Consider the following 14,129-nt stretch of genomic DNA (forward strand, 5'->3'; position numbering starts at 1 on the left):
AGCATGTGATGAGGAATGTAGCTCATTTAGTACTGCAATTATGTATTGTGTCAATGAAGCAGATTTAGAGAGGAAGAAATAGGAAGTTGAGTAAGCAATTCTGCATTCCACTAAGTTACCAAGATTTGTATTAGGATCCTCTAGTGTGTCCAAAGCTAAGCAGAAACTGACAGCAGATTATTCATATTGAATCAAGAACAGCAAAGATATTAGTGTATGTGCCACACTGTGCCTAAAACTGAATAACACAAATGGCTGGGTTCTTCCATTTGTTGCTTTGAAATCTACTCTTATTTTTCACTCATTAACTAAGTGCCAAATGTACAAATACTTGACACTTCAACAGAAATGGAAATTGCAACGAATACTCAATGGGGTGAATTGAATAATTTTCATTTGCACTGTATTCCAGAAGCAAATCATCTAAGATCTTTGTTTTGGAATTACTAATTCTGATTAAGCAGTGATCATGATAACAGGGTTAAATAGTGTTTATGTGTTAAAAAAGTCCCATTCATTATGATTCCGGGCAAGGAATATTCACTCTCTTAATAAAATGTTCCTTTTGCTTTCTTTCCTTTTGTTCTATAGTTTCCATGTTTAATTTACATTTTATAAAATTAGATGAACAAAACAGTGGCCCTTACACAGCAGAATCTACTGTACAAACCATTATCCAACCACAAAAATGAAGAAAAGCAATAAAACCCTTCAAAGTGAGGCAAACACTCATGTGGCAAACACTTCAAGAAACATGAGTTCTAGTTGAATTTATTCTTCAATATTGTTTATTTGTTGTTCAATAGTGCCATTGATCTGTTATTCAATAGTGCTATTGATCTGTTATTCAATACTACTACTAATTTGGAATATATGGCAGAGAGATCATAGTGCAGAAAAATGAGAGAAATGAACCAAATGAACCAAAACTAAACCAAGACTTCGTGATGGTGGTCCAAATGGTATTTTTGTATTGATTAAAAAAAGCAGAGGCAGCCACTTTGTGTGTGTTGGTAACGTCAATGCCAACTGTTAGTCATCCCAAATCAGCATGGTGAAAGGGATAGCCACCTAATTTTAATAATAACAATAAATGCGTACAAAGCCAGGATTGAGAAGATAGGCACAGACAGCAAATTCTGTCACTGTAAAGAAGCTGAAGAAACATTGGACCACCTAGTTATCTACTTGCACAGACTGACTACAAACAATGTCACGACAAAGTAGCAATGGTACATTGGAATTGCTGCAAGAATTATTATTTGCTTGCAAGCAAGAAGTGGTAGAACCACAATATAGATAAAGTAATAGAAAATGAGGCAGCTAAAGTGCTCTGGGACTTTAGAATTCAAACAAACACCTGCCACATAATACCGCAGATTTAACAACTGTCAATAACTAAGACAAAAAAAAATCCTAGATAGTGGACATGCAGTATCTGGAGAAAGCAGAATAGAAGGGAAAGAACTGGAGAAAATACCAAAATAGAAAGGCCTGCGAGTAGAAGTAGAATGACTGTGGCAAAAGAAAGCAAAAGTAGCACCAATAGTAATAGTTGCCTTGGGTGCAATCCCAAAACATTTGAAGCATCACTTGAACACCATTGGCATTGGCAAAATCACCACCAGTCAATGCAAAAGACAGCTTTACTTAGAACAGCTTACATTTCGTGACACCTTGAAACAAGAATATCTGCCTATCCCAGGTCCTTGCGAAGGACTTCACAGTGGATAAAGATGTCAAATCCAGTCTAAACATCTGGCTGAGGGAGTGTCCAACCATTACAATGACAAAAGGCCACACTTCCTGCATTCACACATATACTATGCTAATGCCTGATGACATCCTAGGTTCTTGGGAAAAACTCTTATGTGTATGAAAGCCAACATCAGTTATGCCACATTTTTAATAGTAATAATAAACTCTGGAGCAAGCACAATATAAGCACTCCATTTGTAAAAGCAGAACTTTTCTTTGGCATAGAAAAGGCTCAATTCTTTTAATACTTGCTGCTAATTCTTAGTTTTTACTATTTTCAGAGTGGATTAAGTAAGTCAAAGAAATTCATATCCTGAATTTTAATCAGGATTTATTTTAAGTTTTGATAAAGCTTTTAAATTCATTTTGGGTGAAAAGTGGCACAGTTTAGGAAAATGAAATGAACTTTCCTACTGCACTTTTATTTTTGTTATGGAATATGGTTTAAGAAAGTTCAACCTAACCTTTAAAACCCACTAGCAGCTTCAGATGACACAGATGATACATTCAGGAAATACTTATTCCTGCATATTTTTGAAAGCATAGGAACAAAGAATGAAATATAGTTTTCCACAAGAGAATTGTCTTCCATTGATTCTTTCAGTAGGAAGCTATATAAAATTTAATTAAGGAAGTATACCAAGTTAAGTTTATTACATAAATGGATATATTTTGAAAATACACATTATTTGTCATAGGGCCTAGTTCCTGCCTGTAGTTAAAGTGCTTTGAGTGATCATCTATGAAGTTGCACAGAAATTATGCGTTGCTGCAGGGCCCATTCCAAATTTTTTGTTAGTTACAGAATTTTGATCAGGAACCAAGACCTGCAGACCTATTAAGCATAACAGCTCATAGTAAACCCATGACTCTCTGGAAATAACATAGCAGAATACATAAGGAACCTAAGGCTACATGATTTCATGCACATGGAGAGGGAAGGCTGTGTGAATTCGCAGATGAATTGGTTTTGCATCATAATCTCTATAATTCATCATAATCTCTATGACGCAGTCAGCTAATTATATGAAGATGCATCTTCAGTCATAAGATAACCGGGAAAGAATTTCTATTCCAAAAATTGTTACTGAGAGAGGAAGTCCAATTGTAGTTTTAAGTGAAAAGAGACTTCACGTGTCTGCAATAACTCAATAGAGGGTTTACACGAAGAAAAACTGCAAATGTTACCCTCTTCAAGAATGTGCATAGATGTAAAGAAAATTCTGTTGCCCTGAAATTTCATAATAAAACTTGATTGCTGCGATTTCTAATAGTCAACTATTGGGGAGAGAAACCCAATCCTTTAGATAGATATTGGAAGAACAAAAATAGGTACTGGACCCTTTGAGATGAAGCTATAGCAGAAAAGTGATATTTGGACATCATGTAAAAGGTTAAGGTAAAGATTGCCCTTGCATATATGTGCTAGTCATTCCCAACTCTAGGGGGTGGTGCTCATCTCAGATTCAAAGCCAAAGAGCCAGTGCTGTCCGAAGATGTCTCCATGGTCATATGGCTGGCATAACTAAATGCTAAAGGCACACAGAACAGTGTTACCTTCCCACCAAAGTGGTCCCTATTTTTCTACTTGCAATTTTTATGTGCTTTCAAACTGCTAGTGTGGCAGAAGCTGGGACAAGTAACGGGAGCTCATTCCGTTATGTGATGCTAGGGATTTGAACTGCCAAACTGCTGACCTTTCTGATCAACAAGCTCAGCATCTTAGCCACTGAGCCATCGCATCTCTGGACATCATAAGCATGAAGTAATTTCTCAACTAAATTGAGAAAGGTACAATGGTACCTACAAAACAATGGTAATAGGAGGAGGAAGGTATGTTGAATATGTGTGTTGGGTTCTTTGTAGAAATAATAAAGGTGGGATACAAACAAACAAACAAACAAACAAACAAACAAACAAGCAAACAATATAATGTCTTGACCCAGACATAGACATCAATTCTGGAATAAAAGAGGTATTTGGATGAAGTACTATTTTATTGCTATTAAAAAATAGTGAAGGGAGAATTACAAAAGGAACATTACTAACTCCTCTTTAAGCCAACATTACTGTGACTCAAAATGCCATCCTATAGGACAATTGATGAAAAGGAATGATAGCCATTGACTCAAAAGGTTTTACCATCAACATGAAGAGAATAAAAGATAGATTCTAGGCATGGACTAATGGAATCACTGACAGATACAGGCAAGCAAGGCTTTTCATGAAGTGCTTTTCCAGTTAATTAGAAAAAAGGGGATACAATCCTGAAAGAGAAAAAGAAAAGATGGCTACAAGCTGTACTCTTATGGGAGACAGCCCCAAGTGTAAAGGGAATGCCAAAATATGATGAACTGGATTATTCCAAGTGATGGTTATTTCTGCAACAATTTTCATTATGGTAAAAATTCCCAAAAGATTTTCTACTTAGAGAATAGGAAGCCATCAGGGATAGTTTCTGAGAAACCCAGAGGACCTCTTCTATCTTGATTTTGAACTGAGATGGAAAAAAAATCCTCCAAACTGTAAGATGGTGTGAATCAAAAATTGAGGTTTGAGCTCCTGCTTATTGAACTATCAGGATAATTCAGAAGATAGTGACCAAGATGCAGCATAGGAGGAGAATTTAGTTGTCAAAACTAGAATTCAATTGGTCAAAATCCTATAATATTTTCAAGATTCTGATCAGAAAGAGATCACTGGAAGAGAATATGGAAGTAACGTCTTCCAAGAAAACAGAAAGGTGCAACCTTAGAGACTAGGTATTTATTCTGACTTTTCTACATAAACTTTGGGATTGACCTGAGATGAAAAAATACTGATCTTGAGTGGCTCATGATCAACGAGGATGCTGTCATTTTCAAGCATATTGATAGGAATAATATAGAATGCAAGATCATTAGTGTCATATCTACAGTGTAAGATATAAAAGTAGGATGGGCCTTGTTCTACTTGTATGGTTTTTATTTGCATTCATAGCATTACTTGATACCATTTGTACTGAAGAAAGCCTAAAACAACTTCAAATTGTTTCCAAACTGTTAAAGACATTGAACTTACATTCAAACATTGATATACCCCAAACTCTCTAGTACGATCTATGTATTTTAGATGCAAAAAGATTAGAGATGAGCTTCCAGCTCTAAGATCAGGTCAGTGTTGAGAACATCAAGGAAGGACATGTGAACGTTACACATTTGGTGAGATACTCTAACCAGCTACCACTGCATGGACTTTTTGATGGAAGGAGAAGGACAAGAGAAGGAGATGTTGGACATGCTAAGCAAAGAGGACAGTATAAAAGTACCACATCTCTGAGCAAATCCAAACATGGGTGTAATAAATGACTGAAGTCATGACTGTCATTTGGCTCAATAGCTAAAGTTCAGGTTCTGGTCCTTATTTTGCTACAAATATCTTGCATTCTGGAGACTATAGCTTGTATAACTGTTTCCTTGATAGCAGAGATAATCTATGAGAGGAGAAGGGATGAGTTTTTTTAGTTTCCTTTTTATAGCTAAATCCTGATTCTATAAAAGGAGGAACATATGAAAGGTGCTGTGAGAAAGCTTATACAACTATGAATGAATTAACAACTGAGTGTTATGGCATCCTAGGGCACCACAGCAAACTCACAGGGATACCATGGGATATTTTAAAGTTTGAGTGAAACACAGCGGTATTCAAAATGTGGCAGTCGCCATACAAACTACTAGCTCAAGATTGCTATAGTTTTGGCATACAGGTACACTGTGAAAAAAAAATGAGACACTAAGGATGTTGTGATCTGAGAAAGTTAGAGAACCTCTAAAGTAAAGGTTGGCATCAAAACATACAACCCATGATGGTTCTAAAGAGCAGGGAGTTCATGAGTATACTAACTTTGAATTCAACACATTGAAATGAAGGTGGATGAGTTTTGAATTATGACTGATAAGCTACAATAATGCAGAACTGATTTGCAGTTTGCTCAGTAAAGGCCAGTGCAAATAAAGCTTTCAAATTCCAGAATTCTGAAGGGATAAAGGTTGAAGGAGGAAACAGCTCTATAGATCTTTCATTTTGTGTGTGGCAATGCTCACTGAATTACGCACTACATTCTAAAGATGGTAATTAATTTTATGAAATGTTTTACAAAAGATCATATAATTGTCCAAAAATGACTCTGTAAAGAACAAAAATATGATTTTATAAGTTTAAAAAGGTGCCCAATTCAAATCAATTTCTAAGGTCATGCCCATTTTTTTTAAGTACAAACAAAACTTTACAATTATTTTTTCCCGATAAATTGGCATTCTTTGTAGGGTTAAGGTCCATTTTCTCACAACATTCAATATTGGGTAAACACCTTAGAACCGAAAGTACATTTTCAAAAATTCTATTCAATGGCAACAGTTGTTCACAGTAACTTTCTGCTGAACTTTTAGCCCCATAAGGTTAGCATTCAGGAAGCTCAGCTGCTATCTAACAAACTTAATTAATCAAAAAGTCATTTCCGAGCAGTAACTATGAGTAAAAGTGCTTCAAGTATGCTAGCAAGCCTACAAGTTAATCAAAATGCTAATGCAGTACAAATTAAAGTTGTGATTAACATTTCACAGTAGCTGCTTAAGTGAATTGATCACACAAATGGGTTAAGCATTAGTCATTTCCTTCAGCACCAACTGGGAAAAAGGTTTGTCATGAGTTTAGGAGGAAGGAGTAATTGTACTTCAGGAGAACCGTATCATCAAACTGTCAGCAAATATATTACCATGCAACAGTTCTTATGGCTATCTGGAGTGTTCAAAAACAAACATGTAAAAAAAATCACAAACACTGGAAATGAATTCTCCATTTGAGGGCAGGTGGAAATGATTCAACTAGTACTATATGGGGACTTAATTTTTTTTCTTTATCATTTATGTAGTGCTGTAATCAACACAGGCATGCTCAGTTATGTTTATGCTATACTGATAAATATTCATATTTATCTTCCTTTCAAAACAAGTATTAACCTCATCAAATATAAAGTGCTTTGTATAAAGTGAATGGAGGTGCTGACAATAGGGGACATTTTTAAAAAGTTCTATAAAGTTTATCCTGGCTAACTTTAACCACAGAGTCTGTAGCATTTCTCAAAACTACATGGATTGACTCCTTCATGTAAATGAAATGTGTGTTACCAAATCAAATTTATTGTGCCCTAAGGCCAGATACAATTGAGTGTCACAAGCACCAACCATCAGGAATCAAATGTAGGTAGTTGGTAGTCCTTGCTTACCAGCTGCTTGTTTAATGACCAGCAATATGACCACACTGAAAGAGAAGATTTATGACCAGTTCTTGAAACTGTGGTCATTGAAGCATCCCTGCAGTCACATAATTACAAGTGTTTAGCAACTGGCATGCATTTACAATGGTCACAGCATCCTATAGTCACATGACTATGGGCCATTTGTAACCTCCACAGCCAGTTCCATACAAAGCAAAATAAATGGGGAAGCCAGCAGGAAGTTGCAAGTTGCGGTCACGTGATATCATGCTTAATAACAACAGGATGATTAGCTAATGATTGTACAAGAACTGACATTGTAAGTTGGGCACGGTCATATGATGTTTTACTTTACAACCCTGTTTTTAGATCTGTTCCAATTGTGGTTGGTGAGTGAGGACTCCTGTAATATCTCAGCATATTCCTTTGTAACTGTTTCTCTAGTAAAAGACGAAACATAAACACTGCAGAATCCTGATACTTGGAACTGGAAAACTGGAGAGGAAAGTTTTTTTAATAACTGTCATGCCAGCAATGAAGGTGAATGTGTGTGTCCCAGGATAATGTTGTAGGATTCAATCTGGGTAGGTCACCAGTACCAGAAGTTTTGTCTTCTGAGCTTTCGGACTTGTGCTGGAGCCCATCTTCAGAGAACTTCTCTTTAGCAGAGTTCTCTACACAGAACACACAGCACACACTGTGCTAAAAAGAAGTTCCTTGAAGATGGGCTCCAGCATGTTTTAGTTTAGTTTATGAACTAAAACATTATCCGTTCCCCACACAAGGAATAGATCAAAGTCCTGGCAGTAGTCCTATAGAAATGTTGTGTATCTGAAGTGGACAGTTTATGCATGGAAACCTGTTCTGTCTCCGCTTCACGGCTTGTAACAAACGGCAAGACAAATAAACTTAAAAGGAACTTTCTTTATCAGTTCTCAGTTCAAACTGGCTTCGAGCCCAAAAATAACATAAATAAACTCTCAGACTAGATAACAGAATACAAAACAAAACTCTTACAAGCAATGCACTTCTTCCAAAGTCTCTACGAATCAGGGTTACAGAAGTCAAATCACTTTTCCAAGTGTACATCAAAGAAACCACGATCAAGGATCAAGGAATGCACGAAGGAATGTTGACTCCTGCAACTAGGGCATGGCAGCATCCGTCCTTTTATCTCCAAACCTGCCCCTAGCAAGCCCCAGCTGCATAATGAATCTTGTATCCCGAAAAGACTCACAGCAGACATCTGCTGAGTCACAACAGAAACCTATCAGCATCCCTGAATCAAGATTGTTCTGTGAAGAAATATAAGCTAAAGTTCCTTCAAGTTGATGTCCAGGACTGATAAATATCATCAAAAATGTTTAGTTGCTATTATTGCTGCCAATAGAGACCTATCATTTATAGAAAGCAAAGATTCATACGCTTCTGTCCCAAATACAGTATATAGCTTTCTATCGTTTTCTCAACAAATAAATAAGTGTAAAGATTTTGATTCATTTAATTAATTGGGTTTTCTTTATCTAATTTTAGAACTTTAGGTCTAAAATATGACCTAAAACAGATCATGTTTTAGGTCATATTTATGCAGAAATAGTGAACATTCAAAAGAGTTCAAAAACGTAAGTACCTTAATACCACTATATGAGACTATGATTATGAGACAAGAACCATTTCTTATTTTGACACAAAAAACAGATATAGCAATGCAAGGTATGATTACTAGGTACAGAAAAAATTATGGCCGTAACTCTGTTCTCAAAGAACCGCATAGATATTCTGCTGAAATGTGCTTAACATATACAGGGTAAATACTTTTCAAAGGATTAAGGCTGAATATCATAAGAGTAGCCTTATGTCACTGAAGTAATCATGAAAAAAATCGCTTCTGTTTTGGTAATCATATTTAATCAGTATTAGGTGGAACTGTATCTTATCAACTCTGAAGGGAAAGAAATACATAATGATCTTGGCTTAAAAATTGATAAAGGCTTATCAAATTCCTATTTAACTTTTGACCTTTATTTCAAATCATTACATATGTTGTTCAGAAACAGGCAGTGAGAACCTGCACTGACATAAACAGTACAGAGGTAATGTTATAAATGTATATACACTAAAATGATTTTTAGTAATTATGGCGCATAGTAATTATCCGAGGCCTGTATATTTTGAGCATTTATAAACACGTACGCATATTGCCAAAAGATCATATTATCAAGTCAATATATTTTGTTTGAATAAAATAGGCAACATATTTTGTTAATAATATCAACAATTCAGGCACATTTTCAAATCTAGATTTTGGCAGTCATAAATACCAAACTAGACCATTAAGCATAAAAAATTAACTGTACCTGACATATTCTGATTGACTGGTCTAACACCGTCTTGGTATCAGTGACATAATCTGGACATGGAAGCACGGCACGTTCAAAGTGGGCTTGCAATAGAAGATGACATTTGGTGTGTGAGCTGTCAAAAGAATGTGGGTTGACTTCAATGGGGAGACATTTGGCCAGTTCGCTATTCATTTGATCTTCATTGTGCCTCACTGGGAGGTCTGTGTATTCTTCAGCATCCTGAAAGAGAGAGAAAGAGAGAAAAAGAGAGAGAGGTGGGGGGGAAAACGAACATTAGCGTAAAAAAAATGGAAAGAACTGGGATATAGACAACTAGGAGCTTCCTTTGGCAAATTTTACCCAAGCCCCTAATAAAACCACTTACGAGAAATATGGACCACAGTTGGAAGCACAGTTTGGAAAAAAGTTACCCAAGTGTTCCTAAAGCTTTCAGATTTATTCTCATCCACAAGCACAAGAAGCACTAGAAAAAGGCTGGATTACATTTACAATATAGTAATGTTTTTGGCAAAAGTTCAAATGCTTTCCAGAAAAAAATGCTCTCTCAGTTGTAAATTTGGTCAACTGCAGATTAATTAAAGTTAACTGTGTGAAAGCTGCGTATGAGAATTAATTGTAATACGTTTTACTTGTGTTCACATGGTTACTGTACAATAAAATATTCCTTTTAATTGACAGATAAAGCCTCAAGACAAGAGGATAAAAAACTTGAATAATAATTCAGAAAACCCTAGAAATAATACCTAAGCAACCTCTAAAAATGTCATGGGCTTTGAACAGTTTTTTTTTAAAGGACAGACTGCAGACAACTGCTACCTAATCCGTGATGTCTTTTCCATTCTTTTGTGAAAACTGTGGTCATTTATTTTCTGAACCAAAGGGTCAGTGCCATCTTAAGCCCTATAGAATTCTTCATGTTTGCTTCACTCTTATTTAAACCACATCCCTTAACAATATTTTAAGGGGTATTTACCAAGGAGATTTTTCTTTTTGGGGCTTGGTAGCTCTAGCCATGAGACAGACTAAGGGGTGGGATCAGCAGAATGGCTGCAGCTGAGCAGGTATTTCTGGAAAACAGAAAAAGTCTCCTTTCTCCCCTTTAAACAACGTGTTTTATTTACTTCCAAAATACTCCTCTGGTTTCAAACACTTTGCCTACTTCATTTCCTATGAGTTTGTGATGGATGATTGTAAGTGAAGTTCATTTTCTTATCTACATCATGTAAGTAATTAAAGGAAATTGAGAATGAGCACTGGAGCTTTTATGCATCTGGGAACGAAGCTGAATGTAGGGCACCAAGGTCAGCCTAGTCCATTATATTTTTATGTGACAGGCTGGTCTGCTTGCCCTGTCCCTGTTTGCTTAGCATAGGCAGGACAGGCTACTAACTGCAAATCTGTGCTTCTGATTTGCCCAGCTGTCCTTGAATAAAGACATCTTCCACTGCAAATGTGAAATGGCAGTGATTGACAACTCTATGATGAACTCAGCTTGTAACCCCCTGCTACTGTTTTCAGATTGCAGGAAGACAGGCGGAATAAAGAAACATCCTTCATAATCAAATCAAAGTGGCCTTGCTGTTCACTCAGGTTTTTTTCTGCATTCATTTCCCTTTTTAGCACAAATCTGCCATGCAAGTTCCACAGACTACACAATGCCAATTTATGAACAACAAAAACAAGAGCCTGGCAGAACCACTTTAAAAAGACTGTTCAAAATTGGAGAACGGGTACATCAATAAGAACATTAAGAATGCCAAATGAACTGTTCCTTCATTTCCATTAAGTGTCAGTAAGAAGCTGAATGAATTTGGAAATTCAACAGGAGCTGATAGTAAAAGTGTATCTGCTGACATAGAAGGCATAAAATCACACAAGATTTGGAAGCTTTCTGATAGAAGCATAGAACTTCTTTCCTGGATTTCCTTTTGGCCAAGAGGAAATAATGAGGAAGAAAAGTGAAGCAGCTGAAAAAAAAAGTCCCCAACAGTTTTTGGTTGCACTGGTACAAATATTTATTCCGATTCCTCTCAACCCTTCCCCCCTTTCGTTTTTTACAGTGAAAATAATAATAATAATAATAATAATAATAATAATAATAATAATAATCAGGATTTTGTAACCAAACAGCAATTTCAAAAATATATGCTGTAGCACTTCTTGGAAAGAGAGATACAACAGGCCATAAAATGTATTCCTTTCTAAATTGTCAAGAACAAAAGTAACACTGGAAGCATGAACTAACATCATGCAGCCTTAAAATAGAACTGAGTCTATGTCTACATTTCAGTTATCATTCTACATTTGAATAGTCAATGGCTATTCAGTTCTCAGACGGAGGATTTTCACAACTGTTAGCAATTACAAGTTTTTATTTGCATTTAAATCTACTCAGATCTCCCAAAATGATGGAAGATCATATTTATTGATTTTAGGGTATCAAAAGATGTGGTCCTTTTATACTTCCATACAATTCTGTGTCAAAGATAAAATTAGAAGCACTTTGCATTTTTATTCATTCATTTACCCTTTTGCCTAAAAATGAGTTTCAAATCCAAAAACTTTTGTTGTATTATTGAAGTTTTCACTAAAGCCTAAAAAACATTTATTCTGAGTTTTCTCTTGCCTTACCTAGCAGTTCAAAACCAATGGTTCCAAAGAGTGGAAATAATGATATAGATTTGTTTTGTTCAGGAAATATTGGTACCATTATTATAAAAAAGCTACAGCTGGTCTCTAATAAGATCTAAAGGCCCACCTTAAATTCCCAATTTAAAACTAATTTTGAATTACTGCCACCTAAATGTTAATCAGTCACATATAGAGTATCAAGTGAAAATTCACAAAAACAGATATACCAAGGGGTAGAACCCCAAAGTCTTAAAATACATAGTTTACTACCAGAAGAGCTTGGGAAAATAATAGCTTGAAATTACCGTGGCACGACAAAACCGCGGTCCACTAAAGCGCACCCGATTAAACCGCGTCGCTGACGTCATCAGCAGTGCGACAACAGCGACCGCGGAGAAAAAAGGGCGCTTTAAAAAGCGCTTTGAAAGCAAGCCGATTCAAGTTAAGGTAAGGGTTAGGTTTAGGGTTAGGGTTAGGTTAAGGGTTAGGGTTAGGGTTAGGTTTAGGGTTAGGTTTAGGGTTAGGTTTAGGGTTAGGTTTAGGGTTAGGTTTAGGGTTAGGTTTAGGGGGGTTAGGTTTAGGTGTTAATTTTAGCTTTATCGTTCACAGCGTGCTTTTTTCGTCGCGCTGTGATGACGTCAGGTACGCGGTTTCGTCGAGCGTGCTTTAGTCGAACGCGGTTTTGTGGTGGAACCGAAATTACAGCAATTTTCCATTCAATTAATATTATTTGTAAGCTCCTTTTATTTCATCAATGTTATTCTCTCATCCAAATTATTTTAAGCATAAAATTACTTTACTCCAATGTAGATTTATACTGTATACCAGTTCCTAGATTTATTAAAAAAACAAGCATGCTCTATTTTAGCAACATATTTTATAGTGATTTAAAGCTGCAGGCACTAAGTCTTCTATATAATAAGACTAACATCTAGCCAGCCTGTATAATATTATGCAGCACAATCACAATCTGGTGCAAAATAACTAAGGACCAAGTGCCATCAAAGTCAGTAATACTCCTAAGCAAATATACATTGGATAGAGTTGTGAGCTGTGGAATAGCTTGACCAATGCAGGTGACAAAAGAAAGGCTTATTTATGTTAAAACTTAAGTTCAACCATGAGAAATAGCAAAGCCTTTAAAGTTAATGAGTTGTAGACTTCTCAGGCCAAACTGATTAATTTGTAACACAAAGAGTCTTAAACTAAACCAAACCAAACCAATTCAGCTTCTCACATTCCCTGAGCTTGTAAAGGCAACTGTGCTTTTTATCAACACTATACTGGGAAGCTTGTTTAATGTGGAATTTGAGGCACCAGTAATATATTATGTAAATTTAGCACTGCAGATTGGCTTTTACGACAATATTTAAAAGGTGATGTACATATATGTATGTGTTCATCAATTATTTTCTTATATACGTTTTTCTCATTTGCATCATCTTTCATTTCATCATTCTGGCAAGTATTCTTTGTATTAGCATACATCCATACCTCTATGATAGTCTGTAACATAATTTTCTTTTCATTCTGTCCAAGCAATTTCCCTGTCCTCTTATATAAACTTTTCATTCAGTCTATTGAAATATTAATTTATCTTCTAAAACTTTTTGGGTGAGAACCTGCACTTTCTTTTCCTGTATTCTATTTTAGTTCAACAGAGCCTAGTGCTTTTTCTCATGTTATTTAACATTTACATGAACTGTTTATCCATCAGGTTGGAGTGAAGTACTGTGTTTCCACAAAAATAAGACAGGGTCTTATTTTCTTTTGACCCCCCCTCCCCAATAAGCTTTAGCCTTATTTTCGGGGAGGTCTTATTATTTTTGAGGTGCTGGAGGCGGTGACATGGTTACCTGTTGTGGCCTAGCAGGAGCCATTGGAGCTGCCACCAGACTCCGACAGCGAGGGGCCTATGAGTCGGCTCTGGAAGATGTGGGGGACCCTGGACAGGGTTCCGACTCCGAGCAGGGCGCAGAGAGGCTGGTTGCCACCAGGAGGCACTTGAAGCCTGACGCCGCAGTGAGAGCCAAAGGGAGCGTGCTCCCGAAGTCAAGCCTTGGAGCAGTGGGGAGGAGACAAGGGAGTGTGATCCTGACGTCATGCATTGGAGCAGTGGGGAG

At 36.4% G+C, this 14,129-nt stretch overlaps 1 protein-coding gene across 1 annotated transcript in view; it reads right to left on the reverse strand.

Annotated features, from left to right (window-relative positions):
• Positions 1-14,129, reverse strand: part of ASCC3 (activating signal cointegrator 1 complex subunit 3) — a 216,684-nt gene that overhangs the window by 12,307 nt on the left and 190,248 nt on the right. Inside the window, exon 37 of the mRNA XM_032216493.1 lies at positions 9,370-9,594. Within this exon, the coding sequence (XP_032072384.1) occupies positions 9,370-9,594 (225 nt within the window). The remainder of the gene's footprint in view (positions 1-9,369; positions 9,595-14,129) is intronic.

Source organism: Thamnophis elegans, chromosome 4 (genome assembly GCF_009769535.1).
Source record: "Thamnophis elegans isolate rThaEle1 chromosome 4, rThaEle1.pri, whole genome shotgun sequence".
Taxonomy (NCBI): domain Eukaryota; kingdom Metazoa; phylum Chordata; class Lepidosauria; order Squamata; family Colubridae; genus Thamnophis; species Thamnophis elegans.